This window comes from Fundulus heteroclitus, chromosome 21, assembly GCF_011125445.2.
Source record: "Fundulus heteroclitus isolate FHET01 chromosome 21, MU-UCD_Fhet_4.1, whole genome shotgun sequence".
Lineage (NCBI taxonomy): Eukaryota > Metazoa > Chordata > Actinopteri > Cyprinodontiformes > Fundulidae > Fundulus > Fundulus heteroclitus.
The window spans coordinates 17,493,060-17,505,609 of NC_046381.1; the positions used below are offsets into that span (position 1 = coordinate 17,493,060).

At 41.0% G+C, this 12,550-nt stretch overlaps 1 protein-coding gene across 2 annotated transcripts in view; it reads right to left on the reverse strand.

The window, feature by feature from the left end:
* Positions 1–12,550, reverse strand: part of rttn (rotatin) — a 49,006-nt gene that overhangs the window by 29,612 nt on the left and 6,844 nt on the right. Inside the window, exons 7-19 of one of the 2 annotated variants that reach the window (XM_036125065.1) lie at positions 11,879–12,029; positions 10,381–10,549; positions 7,970–8,154; positions 7,662–7,774; positions 6,587–6,754; positions 4,950–5,162; positions 4,735–4,847; positions 4,523–4,649; positions 4,089–4,214; positions 3,420–3,536; positions 2,707–2,846; positions 401–572; positions 213–312 (exon numbers count right to left, since the gene is read on the reverse strand). In XM_036125065.1, coding sequence (XP_035980958.1) covers positions 213–312; positions 401–572; positions 2,707–2,846; positions 3,420–3,536; positions 4,089–4,214; positions 4,523–4,649; positions 4,735–4,847; positions 4,950–5,162; positions 6,587–6,754; positions 7,662–7,774; positions 7,970–8,154; positions 10,381–10,549; positions 11,879–12,029 — 1,894 coding nt within the window. Of the gene's footprint in view, positions 1–212; positions 313–400; positions 573–2,706; positions 2,847–3,419; positions 3,537–4,088; positions 4,215–4,522; positions 4,650–4,734; positions 4,848–4,949; positions 5,163–6,586; positions 6,755–7,661; positions 7,778–7,969; positions 8,155–10,380; positions 10,550–11,878; positions 12,030–12,550 lie in introns of both variants that reach the window. The other variant, XM_012857356.3, reaches the window with a different exon arrangement.

The window sequence follows — 12,550 nt, forward strand, 5'->3', positions numbered from 1 at the left end:
TGGTTTGCAGAAGAGACGAAGCGCAGTCATCAAACTTTTAAACTTTGCCTCTCAATTTATAATGAGCATAAAACTTCACAGTAACAAAAAAAAAAAAAAAATCTGCATGCATATGCACCAATTTCATACTGTAAGACAGACACCGTTGAGTCACTTAAGTTACTGTTTTTTTATTTTATTGATTAACATGGCCAATTTTCCAGACTCCTCACCTTGCAGCACGACAGAAAGCTGCTCGGCTGCCGACCTTCTGAGAGAGATGTCTACAGTGTCTGAGCTCAGGATGCAAAACAGTTTCTCCACTGACTCCACCTAAAAATAAACAAATTAAACGCAGAAATGAAGCCGTCTCTCTCGGTAACAGTTTTGACTTTCCTCCCCCCAGCGTGTAACCGTATACCTTTAGGATGGACTTGTTGCTGGTGTCCAGTGTGATGTCCACTGGGTTTCTGAGGCAGAAGAGGTTGGGAAGGGAAGCGACCACCGACTGATCTGGGTCTAGTCTGGTGGGGTTTGCATCAGCACCGCCGGTTAGGTGGGGCAGGATGTGTTGCACTGCAGCCATTCTGACACTGTTGATTACAGGTTTTTGGAAGACTTTAAACAAACGTTTGAGGTAAGTCACTTGAAAGGAGTAATGAAAACAGCTTTTGCCACATTCCATCTTTGACTGTTAAAATCATACTGACATTACAACCAATCCGCTTTAAAAAAGGCCTAGCAGTAGAAACAAATAAATTAGCTAAAATCTATCTGGACTTCAATGACATTAATTGCCTTCTACATACAAAAGAAGGGAAAACATTCACACAGCTTTCACAGAGCATTTATTGGACTTATTGACCTCAACTGCTTTAAAGATTTATCTTCCTTTGAACTCAAACCAAAGTTTGTTTTATTACAACTAGGGCTGAACAATTAATCGCATTTTCAATATAATCGCCATTTAAAAAAAACGCAATTTCCAAATCGCAGACATTAGGGAATTAGACACGTCCATTAGGTGTTGGTAAAATGTTTAAAGTGGGTTTGCCTCCACATGGAAGGGAAGACAGTTGCAGCAGAGAGATAATCTAATTTTATTACTTGTTTTAGAGTTTATATAAATCATACATAGCATTAAGTACAGGTCAATCAGTTAAATACATAGACTTGCTTGTTGGTTGCACTTTATGTTCAACAAGGATTGATGTCCAAATCTACTAAAAGCTGTTCTCCTGAACAATATTCTGATTAATAGAAACATTAAAAGTTCTTGTTTAAAATAGTCCTTGTTTACAAACATCTTTATTTAGAGGTCATATTTGTTGTTTGTGGTTAATGCGGAGAAAAGTCAAAATTGCAATTTTGGTTGAAATATATCGTAGGCAGAACGCAATAATTTCTGCTCTGAGTTTAGACGCTGTGGGTCTTTTAGCAACTAATCTGCAAAGCGAGGAAACAAATTGATTTGTTGTTTGTATATATTTAAAAAGACATGATAAATTAAACTGGAAAAAAAAAAAAAATCGCAATTAAATCACAATATTAAGAAAAAAAATCGCAATTAGATTATTTTCAAATATCGTTCAGCCCTAATTACAACCACAAACTTCAGATCTTATTTATTTGACATGTTATGTGATACAAAGAACAATACAAAAGTACTGCATAATTGAGATTATTGTACTATATAGTTACATCTTTAAACATCTAGCATACATTTTGAACAAATTCTTTATCTGATCTCATCTCCCGTAGCGCTGCTCAGTACGTCATCCAGAAACGGAAAGAAACTGGAAACCACACCTGCAAGCCGACCAAGAAAAGGTCATCCATCTAAAAAGGAGATGAGAAGCTGCCAAGAAGCCCACAGTGACTCTCGAGGAGGCACGGGCATCCAGAGCTCAGGTGGCAGAATCAGTCTACGTGAACTGTTAGCCCTACGATCCACATGTCTAACCTTCGTGCAAGGAGGAAGCCATTGCTGCAGCAAAGCCATTAAAAAGTCCCATTTGCTGTTTTCCACAACCCATGTAAGGCATACAGCAAACATGGAGGAAGGTGATTTTGTCAGAAAAGACCTAAACGTAAATTTGTTTGGCCAACAGTAGAGCTGCACAATATTAGAAAACCTTGCGATGGCGTTAATATTGGTAAATATTGTGACGACAATATCCGTTGCAGTACAGGCCTATTTTCTTCTTTCCTCTCTTTCTAGGCTGTGCTTCCGTCCCTCGGTGACCTTTACTATTATGGGCAATGTCATTGGTGTCCGGTATGAGCATCTGCTGCCATGAGACTCTGTCCAAGTGGCTAAATATTACATCAGCATGAAAAATGCAAGTTCATAACACTTGAAATATGCATTCCTAACAGTCCTTTGCGATATGAAATATATTGTTGAGTCCTGGTCAACATGCATAAAAATCCTCATAAAAACACACCGAATCTTCCCGTTTGCAACATCACAAAATGTGAAAAGGTTAAAAGGAGAATGAATATGGAGCAAAGTACTGTATGTGAAGACAGAATATAACCTGTCAAAAAGTAAAACATTCATTTTTTTTGCCTTGCTAACAAGAAAACTCTGATGCAGAAGAAACATGACAAACATTATGTGCATCATATACATTAAGAGAGAAAAAAACAACACACCTACACACGTCTGAGCACTTAACAATCAAACAAGTGCAGACAATGGGAAGACCCAGAGCTCTGACTTACGTGGGCTGTTTAGAGAAGAAGAGTCGGAGCGCTGCTTTCAGCTTGCCTGTAGTGGGGAAAACGTTGTCTCTTGTCACATCCGACATGTCACTTATCAGCAGGACACACTTTCCGAGTGACTCCTCGGTGCTGGCATAGCCCTACCATACAGCCACACACACACACACACACACACACACACACACACACACAAGACATTGACAGACTGTGTTGGAAGACAAAACCGCGAACAGGGAATTCCTGCTAAGCAGTAAATAAAATCTGCATCACTTTGATTAGGGGTGGTTTCATTTCATCTCTTGTTGACATGGAGGGACCAACTTGCAATGGCCTGTTTAAATTAAATCACACTTGACAGCCTAGTCAAACTCTCATGTATATTCATGAGGAGCTTTCCTGCTTCCTGATGCCTGACACTGAGCAATTATTAAAAGTTTGTTTCTGCTCCCCCCCCCCCCCAAAAAGGAAACAATATAGCAGTGGAATATGTAAACGAGAGAATAACCGAGTTTTCCCCTCACAGGCAGCAAAAAGCAGCAGTCTTCGTGCTCAGAGAATATTAATATTCCTCTACTGACGATAGCTCCTTTGATAGCGGGGGGAAACATGCACTGCCATATCCGTAAACATAGTGCAATGAGTTGCAAACAGGAGGCTGGTTTTAAGGGCCCAGCAGTGAAATTACTTTGGGATCGGCGCAAAGTGAACAACACCTGTAATATGGGTATGACCGGGTAAAGTGCCTCATTGAATCTGTCCCAGGCTGCTGCTGTCATCATTAATCGTCCCTTGAGGAGGAATAGCAGGATATCCTTGGCAGCAACGTTCACCTATAGATCACAGGTAAAGAGCTGAGTTCACAAAGCGAGAAAAAGAATCCCAAGTCAAGCAGCGATTATCGGGTCACTATAGGTGACCAGATAACCGGGATAAACGGTGCCTTGCATAAAGTATCCGGATCCTCTTGAACATTTTTGAGCGCAGAAATTCTCAAATTGTTTCATATCAACATTATAGTTGGGAATTCGAGTGGCACCGGTGTTGCATGTCTCACAGTTTGAGAACATCTGCTCAGATTAAAGCCCTTTGCTTTGCAGAATGACTTGAATCCAACTGAGAGAAAATTTTAAAAACTACAAAGTGAAAATCTACTTCTACAAAGGTGTTCGACAATTACTGGTTTTTGAAAACACAAAAACAAATGTTGCCTGTTATATTTCCCTCCATTGGTCAAACTGTGCTGGACTATCAAATAAAAATCAAAACATTAAAAGTACCTAAGGAGTATAAATACTTGTGCAAGGCACAGTTAATTAAAAACTGCACAAAAACATTCCTACATCTACAATTTTAAAATACAAAACACAGAAATAGATAAATACCCTCTCTGCAGAGTCCTGCAGTCCAAAAGCACTCAGTTCATAGAGGACCCTGTGGTGGAGGAGGAAGTTAACACCCGCGCATGCTGCTGCTTCCTGTCTCGACAGATTCTGGATGCCAACGCAGTCCTGAGGGTATATGCAATCACATCATAAATTATCGCCATCCTCTCACTTGTGCTCGCATTCATGAAACACAACTCACTCTCAATTCTCCACTCTGATTGGTAAAATGAAAAGAGAGGCTGATTCAAAATGTCATGCAGGGTTTTTATAGCATGCTGTCAAAGAGCTGCGCCTCGTTTGTCTCCATTTTACCCTAGTTAGGTGGCGAGGACCCACAAGACAGCTCCCCCTTTTAGGCAACATAAGGCTCAGCCGTGACCCTTTTTACGCTCATTTAAACAACAGCTACCCATAAAACACCATGCTCTGACCTTGACCAGGTTTAAAGTACACTCGTATGTTTCCGTTTTGACAGGCGGTGAGGGATGCGACAGCAGCTTGAGGAAGAGTTTCTGGCTCTCGGTCTGGAGGAGGGGGCTGGGCTGATCAAACCTCCACCTCAACAAGGAAAGTAAATGATTTTAAAGCATCTGAAACAAAGCCGGCATGGATTCCCTTTTCAACAAACAGATTCCTGTCTTACAAGTAAGAGCACATGTGAACACATTCCTTGATGATGGGGAGGTGCTGATGAAATGGAAGACCATTTATGGCTTGGTCTGCAAGTTCCAGTAGGTCCAACCAGTTCTTTTCCCCCTTTAGAAAGAAGGAAATGATGGATTACAGACTTAAAAGCTGCCTCTCAAGCTATATTTCTATAAAGCACCATCTTGAGCCTTTGTGTCCTACAGCTCTTACTTCAGCTCGCGCCTCCTTTACGAAGTTGCAAGCTGATTCCATCCAAAGTGCAGCTCTGTTGACCCTCCTGTAGAGGTCGTGGCTGTCTGAGTTCACCTGCTCCAAGTAGGCCACAGCCGTCTCCTGCATGCTGGGTAACAGACTTCCCAGTGACGAGTCCAAGCACAAGTGGAAAATGGCCTCTGCTGTGTTTTCAGGGAGATTTTCACTAGCCTGTTAAGAGTTCACAGAAATGATCACATTAAGACTGGAACTGCCATGAACTGATGATTTGGAGCACATGTGGTGTCTAGCGAAGCTATTCAGTGTGCTTTTTTTTTTTTCACAGTGACGTTGCAACTAATAACACATTTTCAAGTATTTTATGGGGCTCTTACACAACAGGCAAACACCAAACAGTGTAGAGGAGTTCACTGTAAAAATGGATTTAGGTCTGGACTTTGGCAACGATTTTAGCAGTGATTTAAAGATTCCCATCGGTTTCCTTCCAGTATTGCCCTGTATTTAATTTCATTGGTTCTAACCAGCTTCCTTGTCCCACAGCATGATGCTCCCACCGCCGTGTTTGTCTGCGGAGGATGTTGTTGGGTACTTTTCTGCCACACACAGCGCTGTGCATATAAGCCAAAATGTTATATTTTGGTCTCATCTGACCAGAGCGGCTTCTTCCGCATGTTTGCTGTGTCCCCTAACTGACTTGTGACACATTTTTACAGGCATTTCTTATAGCTTTATTTAAAAAATGGCTTTGTTGTTGCTACTCTTCCTTTCTTCACATTAAAGGTGTGGCATACTAATTGCAAATTGTGTTCAATTTAGTTGTGAATCTTAGCAGCTAATTCAGAGTAAGGACTTCTAAAGCAGTATGTGATTTAATTAAAGGGGACATAGCATGCTTTTTAATGCCTTCATTTTTACAGTTTAATAATTAAGTTGCGGTCTATATAAAGTGAAACTGTAATGCTTTGGTTTAAATTCCTCATTAGTGAGCAACTCATTTTGGTGTGGTCTCTTTAAATCTAAAAGGAGGCGCTTCAACCCCCATCCCCCACTGTATAATGAATTGTGTGGGTTAATACACATAACAAGCGAACATTTTCACTCATCCACTTGTATCTTTGGCATCTTTCAGATCAGACTACAAAATCGCAGCAAAAGAAAATATAAAATGGTGGAATTGTGAGAATGATTAGCTGGAAGTTCATGACCCTGTTTAGCAGCTCCACAGCAAATATTGTGACGTTGTTGTTTAAAGAACAGAGATACCTAAATGAATTGAAACATATGACCCAACAGAATATAAAGATATCTACACAGCTGCTGGACAGACTACATTCAACTTTTTTGCACTCTTAGATCCTCCGAGTGCACAACTAAATGTATAAGGGCTAAAAAAGTGGAATTTGCATCCCTTTAAAGGGATATCAGAGAGAAGGAGAGTGAATCCAGACATATACCACACTTTTAAGATTGTTTATTGTAAAGCAATTTATAAATCATGTATCATATTCCTCCCACTTCAAAATAAGGTGCAATTTCATTATGATCTGTGACATACATTCCTCTTAAAATATGTTGAAATGTTTAGTTGTAACATGAAGATAAATAATTGGCAACTGGCAAGGCGCTGTACACACCTTCTCTGGAGGGAGGATGGCCTGTAGGAGTCTAATTGTAAATATTGCGGTCCCTATATAGGCCATTCTGTGGTAAACCTGAGAACTATGAGGTACGTCAGCTGAAGGTTTCTGGTGAAAATTGAGCATATCCCCCAGTTGATCCATGCAGGCTTGCAGCTTCTCCTTCTAAAATAAGCACAGAGGAAAATGTAAACCAAAACATAAACAGACAAAAAAAAAAAAAAAAAAAGTACATAAAAGCACACATGCAACCAACACACACAACACGCCAAAGTGTACTCACACTGAGCGCATTTTCTCAGACTCAAACAGAGCGCTTGGCTAGGAGCCAGGAGGAAAAATTGTTCATTCCAGGGGTTGAGGAATTGAATGTAATCAGATTTCAGGGTTATTTTGGGACGAGATACAGATCCACCCCATCTCAGTATGAATAAATTGGAACAATCTATTCTCAGTCACTTTGTTCTGGATGCAGACACAGAACAATAGAGGAGATGCACCAGCAGGGGGCAGTACGTGTCCTGTGCATCGCTCGGGCTCGGCCCTATCCCACAGGAAAAAAAAACGCAGAGGTCTGGCAAACAAAAGCTGCTCCCCACATAAAGATAACAAAATAGTTCTTAGGTTGCACGACTCTGAGCATGTATTAAACAGCGGAGGGCCGCAGGGGCCCCGGCTTGACAAGTGCATAAATCCCACAGCAGAGAACATACTCTAAAAGCTGCCAGGGAATATAATAAATAATCCTGTGCGGTTAAAAGGCACAAACCTGTTTAACACGATCTATTGTCTTGACTTAACATACATAATGAATGAAGACGTTTCCTAACCCAGCAGTTATGATGTTTGATTAACCCAGGGGCTGCAGACAATAAGTTTGCATGTACGGAGCTCTTCGCCACCGAGTATAATTCATTCAGCTCACTCTCATGCCCACAGTTCTCCTTGACAGTTGAGCACCGTATGCTTGTGTGTCTGTGACAAACTGTCTGGTGGCCAAGCCAGCTCCCCATTTCAGTGAAGTGTATCCATTCATCTACATAAGAGGCTGTCATGAGTTGTGTTGACTTGCCAGCTCCATCCCCACCAGGCTGCGATCGTCCCAGACCAGCTCGCAAACGCTGTCCCTGAGCAGGAGGAGAGCATCACACAACAGCTCCAGAACACGGTGGAACGCATGCAAACCTTCTGAGAGGAGGCGAGAAGCAGAACAAAAGCAGAGGAAGGGGATTTTTTTTTCCTTCTCTTTGACAAGATCAAATAACACCGGATAGAATCTAGTTGATGTAGGGAAGCAGGACTGGGGATATTTACAATATTTCAAGTTTATTCAAGCAGAGAAGAAAGCAAAAAAAAAAAAAAAAAAACACAGACTCCCACCTGTCTTCAGCAGTGGTATGGCATGCTGTATGGTGGCAACAGCGAACTGGGCCACGCTGAGCTGCTGTAACTGAAGCTCCAGCACATCTTCCATGCTCAGGTCCGGAAGCTCCAGGTGAGCAGCATCTGCAGGGGAACGGGGCGTCTGCTCGGGGGCCTGGATCGTTGCCCCACCTCTGTGCGAGCTGCCAGAGGAAGAATCACAGACATAATCTTTAATATCCCCCTCGGGCCACCCAAATTAAAGAACTAGAGGCTGGATTGTGCAACAGAATGTGCCATAACTGGAATGGGAACAAACTCGTAGAGGTCTCTGTACATTGACAAGGCTGGTGAAGCATTATCAGTGGGACGAGTCAGAATTTTCTCCAGCTTCATACAGAAAAGACAGAAACCACCATTTTTGGTCTCACAAATTTAGAGTTACAAATCAGTACTCACCGAGATACTAAAAGGACTTAAAAACAGAGAGAACATAATAAAAACATTGGCGTCATCATGGACTCAGACCGTAATTATAATCTGAAGTCTATTACTAATTCGGCCAACAACTCCCGTAAAAAACAACCTGAATAAAGGGTTTCTTTTTATAACATCTTTTATTTTCAGTAGGTTATTTTAGTGTAATGTTCTCTTTACTGGTCTGTCAAATTAAATCAGGCAGCTGCAACTCTAAAAATGATACTTTAAAGGCACAGAGTGTAACTAATTTGGCTTTTAATTAGCAAAAATCAAGTATTGTTTTTATAAATACATATTCTGCCAAAGTCTAATAATATCACATCAAAATTGAAAGCCTTCTCATAACTTAGAATTAGTAGTTTTTTAAACTAGGAGGCGCCATTTTGCATCCCCTTTTCTGAAAACAGAAGCCGAAGGGGGACAAACTTTTCAGCCATGTGTGTTTTCCCTTTCTGTCTTCTATACGAAGACGTGCAGTCAGTGGAGGAGTATAATCAAGCAAAGACGACCTTAAATCATTCTATTTGCCGCTTTCTGTTGAAATGGAGTACTGTACGTACTCTTTGCCCAGTGAGAGGGAAGAGAAATTAACCAAGAAAAGAAAAAGAAGTAATAACCGGAGAAAACGACAGTCTATATCAACGCAGCTATTATTACCACCAGGTGGAGATAATTCATGAGGAAGCACGTACTCTAAACTGATGAAGAGGTTGCAGGATTTCTGCTGGACAGGTAAGTTAATTCAATATAACAGCGACGTTTATTTTGCCGTTATGTTAAAAATGGGGCCGAATAGTCCATCACCTACCCTGTCCTCCTGTCAGAGACTCCTAGTTTGTTTGTCTCGTCTCCCTCTCCTTCTCAGGGAGTATGTGTGGGCACGGACGGGTGGCGTGATATCAGCCGGTTCACTGTGTGTAGCGCAGCAGCGTGAGCCATTCTCTTTACTGGTTTATAGTCGCTTATTTTAGAGCCCAAACAGGTGACTGCAAGTTCAGAAACTAGCCCAAAAACCACGACACACAGAATTTACAAGTGAATTTAGGAAAAAAAAAAACAAGTGGACTTGGTAACCGTGCCAAAAAACATTTCACATAATGACCGTAGATATTAGCCATCAGCAGTAGCTAATAAATGGAGGACATGTTGACATTGTCACATTTATGACACTCCACAGCTTCTGTAGTAGATATTACAGCAAACTTGTTTGTAATTCATTTAGCGCACTACTAGATGGTGCGCAAGTGTGAACATCTTACACACTGGGGCTTCAAGAGTTCAGACCAACACCAGAAAAATTATCATATCATGGCACTCTTTAAATCACTGGACTAGCTCTCCGTTTGTAAAAGGATACATTTTATAAAGTGCTGAATGGTCTGGGGCCTAAATAGATTTCAGAGTTGCTGGTGAGGTGAATGTCCCCATGTAGACAACTCAGGTAACCAGAGACCTGCTCACTGAAAGCTCTCAGGACCAGAGCTAAATAAAGAGAGCCAGTAATTAGTTTCAGTGCTATTCAGTTGGGAACAGACTGCCTGAAAGCCTGAGATGTGCAGAAACTGTTGGCTCCTTTCAGTCGGGAATGAACACAGGACTGTTCGGTGCAGCGTATCCATGTCTTGGTTTTCTCCCCCATTTGTTTTAAATACACTTTTAATTCCCACTTTCTTATATGTGAAGTGCCAGTGTTTTGATGGATTTTAGATTTTTAATGTTGTTCGCTTAATCTGTTTCTTTAATTCTCTGTAAAGCACTCCGAATTACCATGTGCATCAATGGTGCAACACACATAAACTTACTTGGCTGAGGCTGTAAATGGATTAGTTGTGCAACAGACACCAATCTAAATACATTTCCCCAAAACAACACAATCAAACAACAAGAGCATATTTTTTAATCATCATATTAAAACGTAAACTTACAAATAGTTGTCTACAACCACACACCTGTTAGAGGCAGCATCTAAGTCCTGACCATCCCCCCTGGCCCTCTGGCCTGTACGACCCACCGCAGAGGGTCGAGGAGAGCACTCATCTGCAGGGGAAGAGGCCTGCGAACGCTGGTTCCGCCGAACCTCCTGCGTGTAAGAGAACGACGAGTTCTGCGACACCAGATCTAAACGTTTTAAAGAGAAATTAGACATCAATACAGATTTGATATCAGCTTTTTATGTAAACGCATGCAGGCAACAAACAACCCCATGAAAAAACATTTCATTATTTCTGGTGAGAGGTTCACAAATACCCTGGGCAGGAATAAAATTGATTTGACGTTTTTAAATGACTTTAGGGCAAATGTTTTTTTCTTTTCTTCAGTGACTGTATAAGATCAATGATTTTTAAAAGTAAGACTGACGTCTTTGTATTTTCTCTGATTCCCAAAATGTCATATACATCCATCCATCCACCTAAACCTTTTAGTAGATGACACTGACGGTTCCAGAATGTCTTAACCTGACAAGTTTTACCCTTTTTCTCCTTTGCTATTCATCATGCTTGAATTAAGTTGGTAGCTTTGTTTTGGGCCAGCATTAAAAATAGTTGTTTTAACAGCATCCATGACCTATACTCACACCTGTGACTGGGTCCACTGTGAAGTTAGGATTTATACTGCCATGGATTTGGATGTTCTCAAAAACTTACATCTTTAGCCATGATTGTAATTTGCAGCTGGTCACATGGACAACTTAAATTCCTGCTAGAAACAACATTTATAGTCAGATAAGACAACGATATTTGGGCACAGTGACAAGAGACATGTTTGATGGACTTATTGTAAAGATTTCAAACCTATGAACACTGAACAAACTGTCAAGCATGGTGGCACCAGTAGCCTGTTGAGAGGCTGTTTCGCTGTCCATGGTGCTGATGTATTGCACACAGCGGGTTGAGCAATGTAGAAGAATTCCCATTACTTCTTCGACTTTAACTCATATCCCGCATCAAAATAAGTCAAACTTCAGGCATTTCAGGATAGAGACTCCAAAACACATAAACCTGGTAGTTGGGTGGATAAAGCAGGCTTAACAGCTTTTGGAAAGCCCTCCACAGACACTCAGATCTCAAAACAAAAACTCACATTATACTAAAATGCCATCTCTGTGCCAGAAAAGTCATTCCTTTAAACTTCAACAACTCTCCCTAGAAGAGAAAATGTTATAATTTTGATCCAGTATAACCTTGTATAAATGTTGACCCTGTGTAAATTATAAAACACCTAAAACCAGTGGAAATTCCGTTGCCAGTTTTTAGCTTGGGTTGTGTTAAAAAAAGACAAAATCAATTAAATAATTCAAAGCCCCAAGTATTTTAAAGAGAGTATGTACCCCTCTGCATGCAACTTCAATCCTTTTTGTAAAATGTCTGATTAAGACGACAGAGCGACGTGGCGAGGCGTACATAGACAGATGGGTTTATGTGCACAACCTGTTAATAAGGCGTTTACCCTGCTTTGCTGAGTAGAAGCCAGGATCTTGATGAAAGCGCAGCCTCCTCTTTAGGCCCACGCAAAGCTGCCGCAGGCAGGACAGAGCGGATGACTGAAGGTAGCTGACCTCACCTTTACCTGAACCCAGTCTGAGCAGTAACAAAAGGTTCTGGAAAAAGAAAGGAGGGCATATCAGTTGTCATCATACGGATAAATAATCCATTAATTTATTGATCAGATTCAGCAGAAGTTGTCCATAGAGCAACAATTTATGCCTTTAAATGCAAATATTGGACCAAGACAACAAGAGAGAACAAGTAGTAGGAATCAATAAACAAAAAGGGCAACAGGAATTGAATTATTAAGGCAGTAATTTGTTCAAAGTCCTAATTTCCTGTGGTCTGGTTCTAATGAAGACATGCGTCTAAGTTTAGGTTGTTTCTTTTTCCTTAACTGGGGCTGAGAGCTCAAAAGGGAGGGGATCTAAAGCGACACAGAAAAGTGCTTTGCAGCCATTTCCCTCTGAACATGAGACTGCTGTGTGACAGTGCGCTAATGCTTCCCTGAGAACGATGTCCTTATATGCCCCAGTTTATCAACCAAATTCCAGTTTTGATCGTTCCGCAGTGGGGCAAAATTATTTTCCCTCAAACATCCAGACAAAGCCGAGTCAACAGTCACTTTGACACT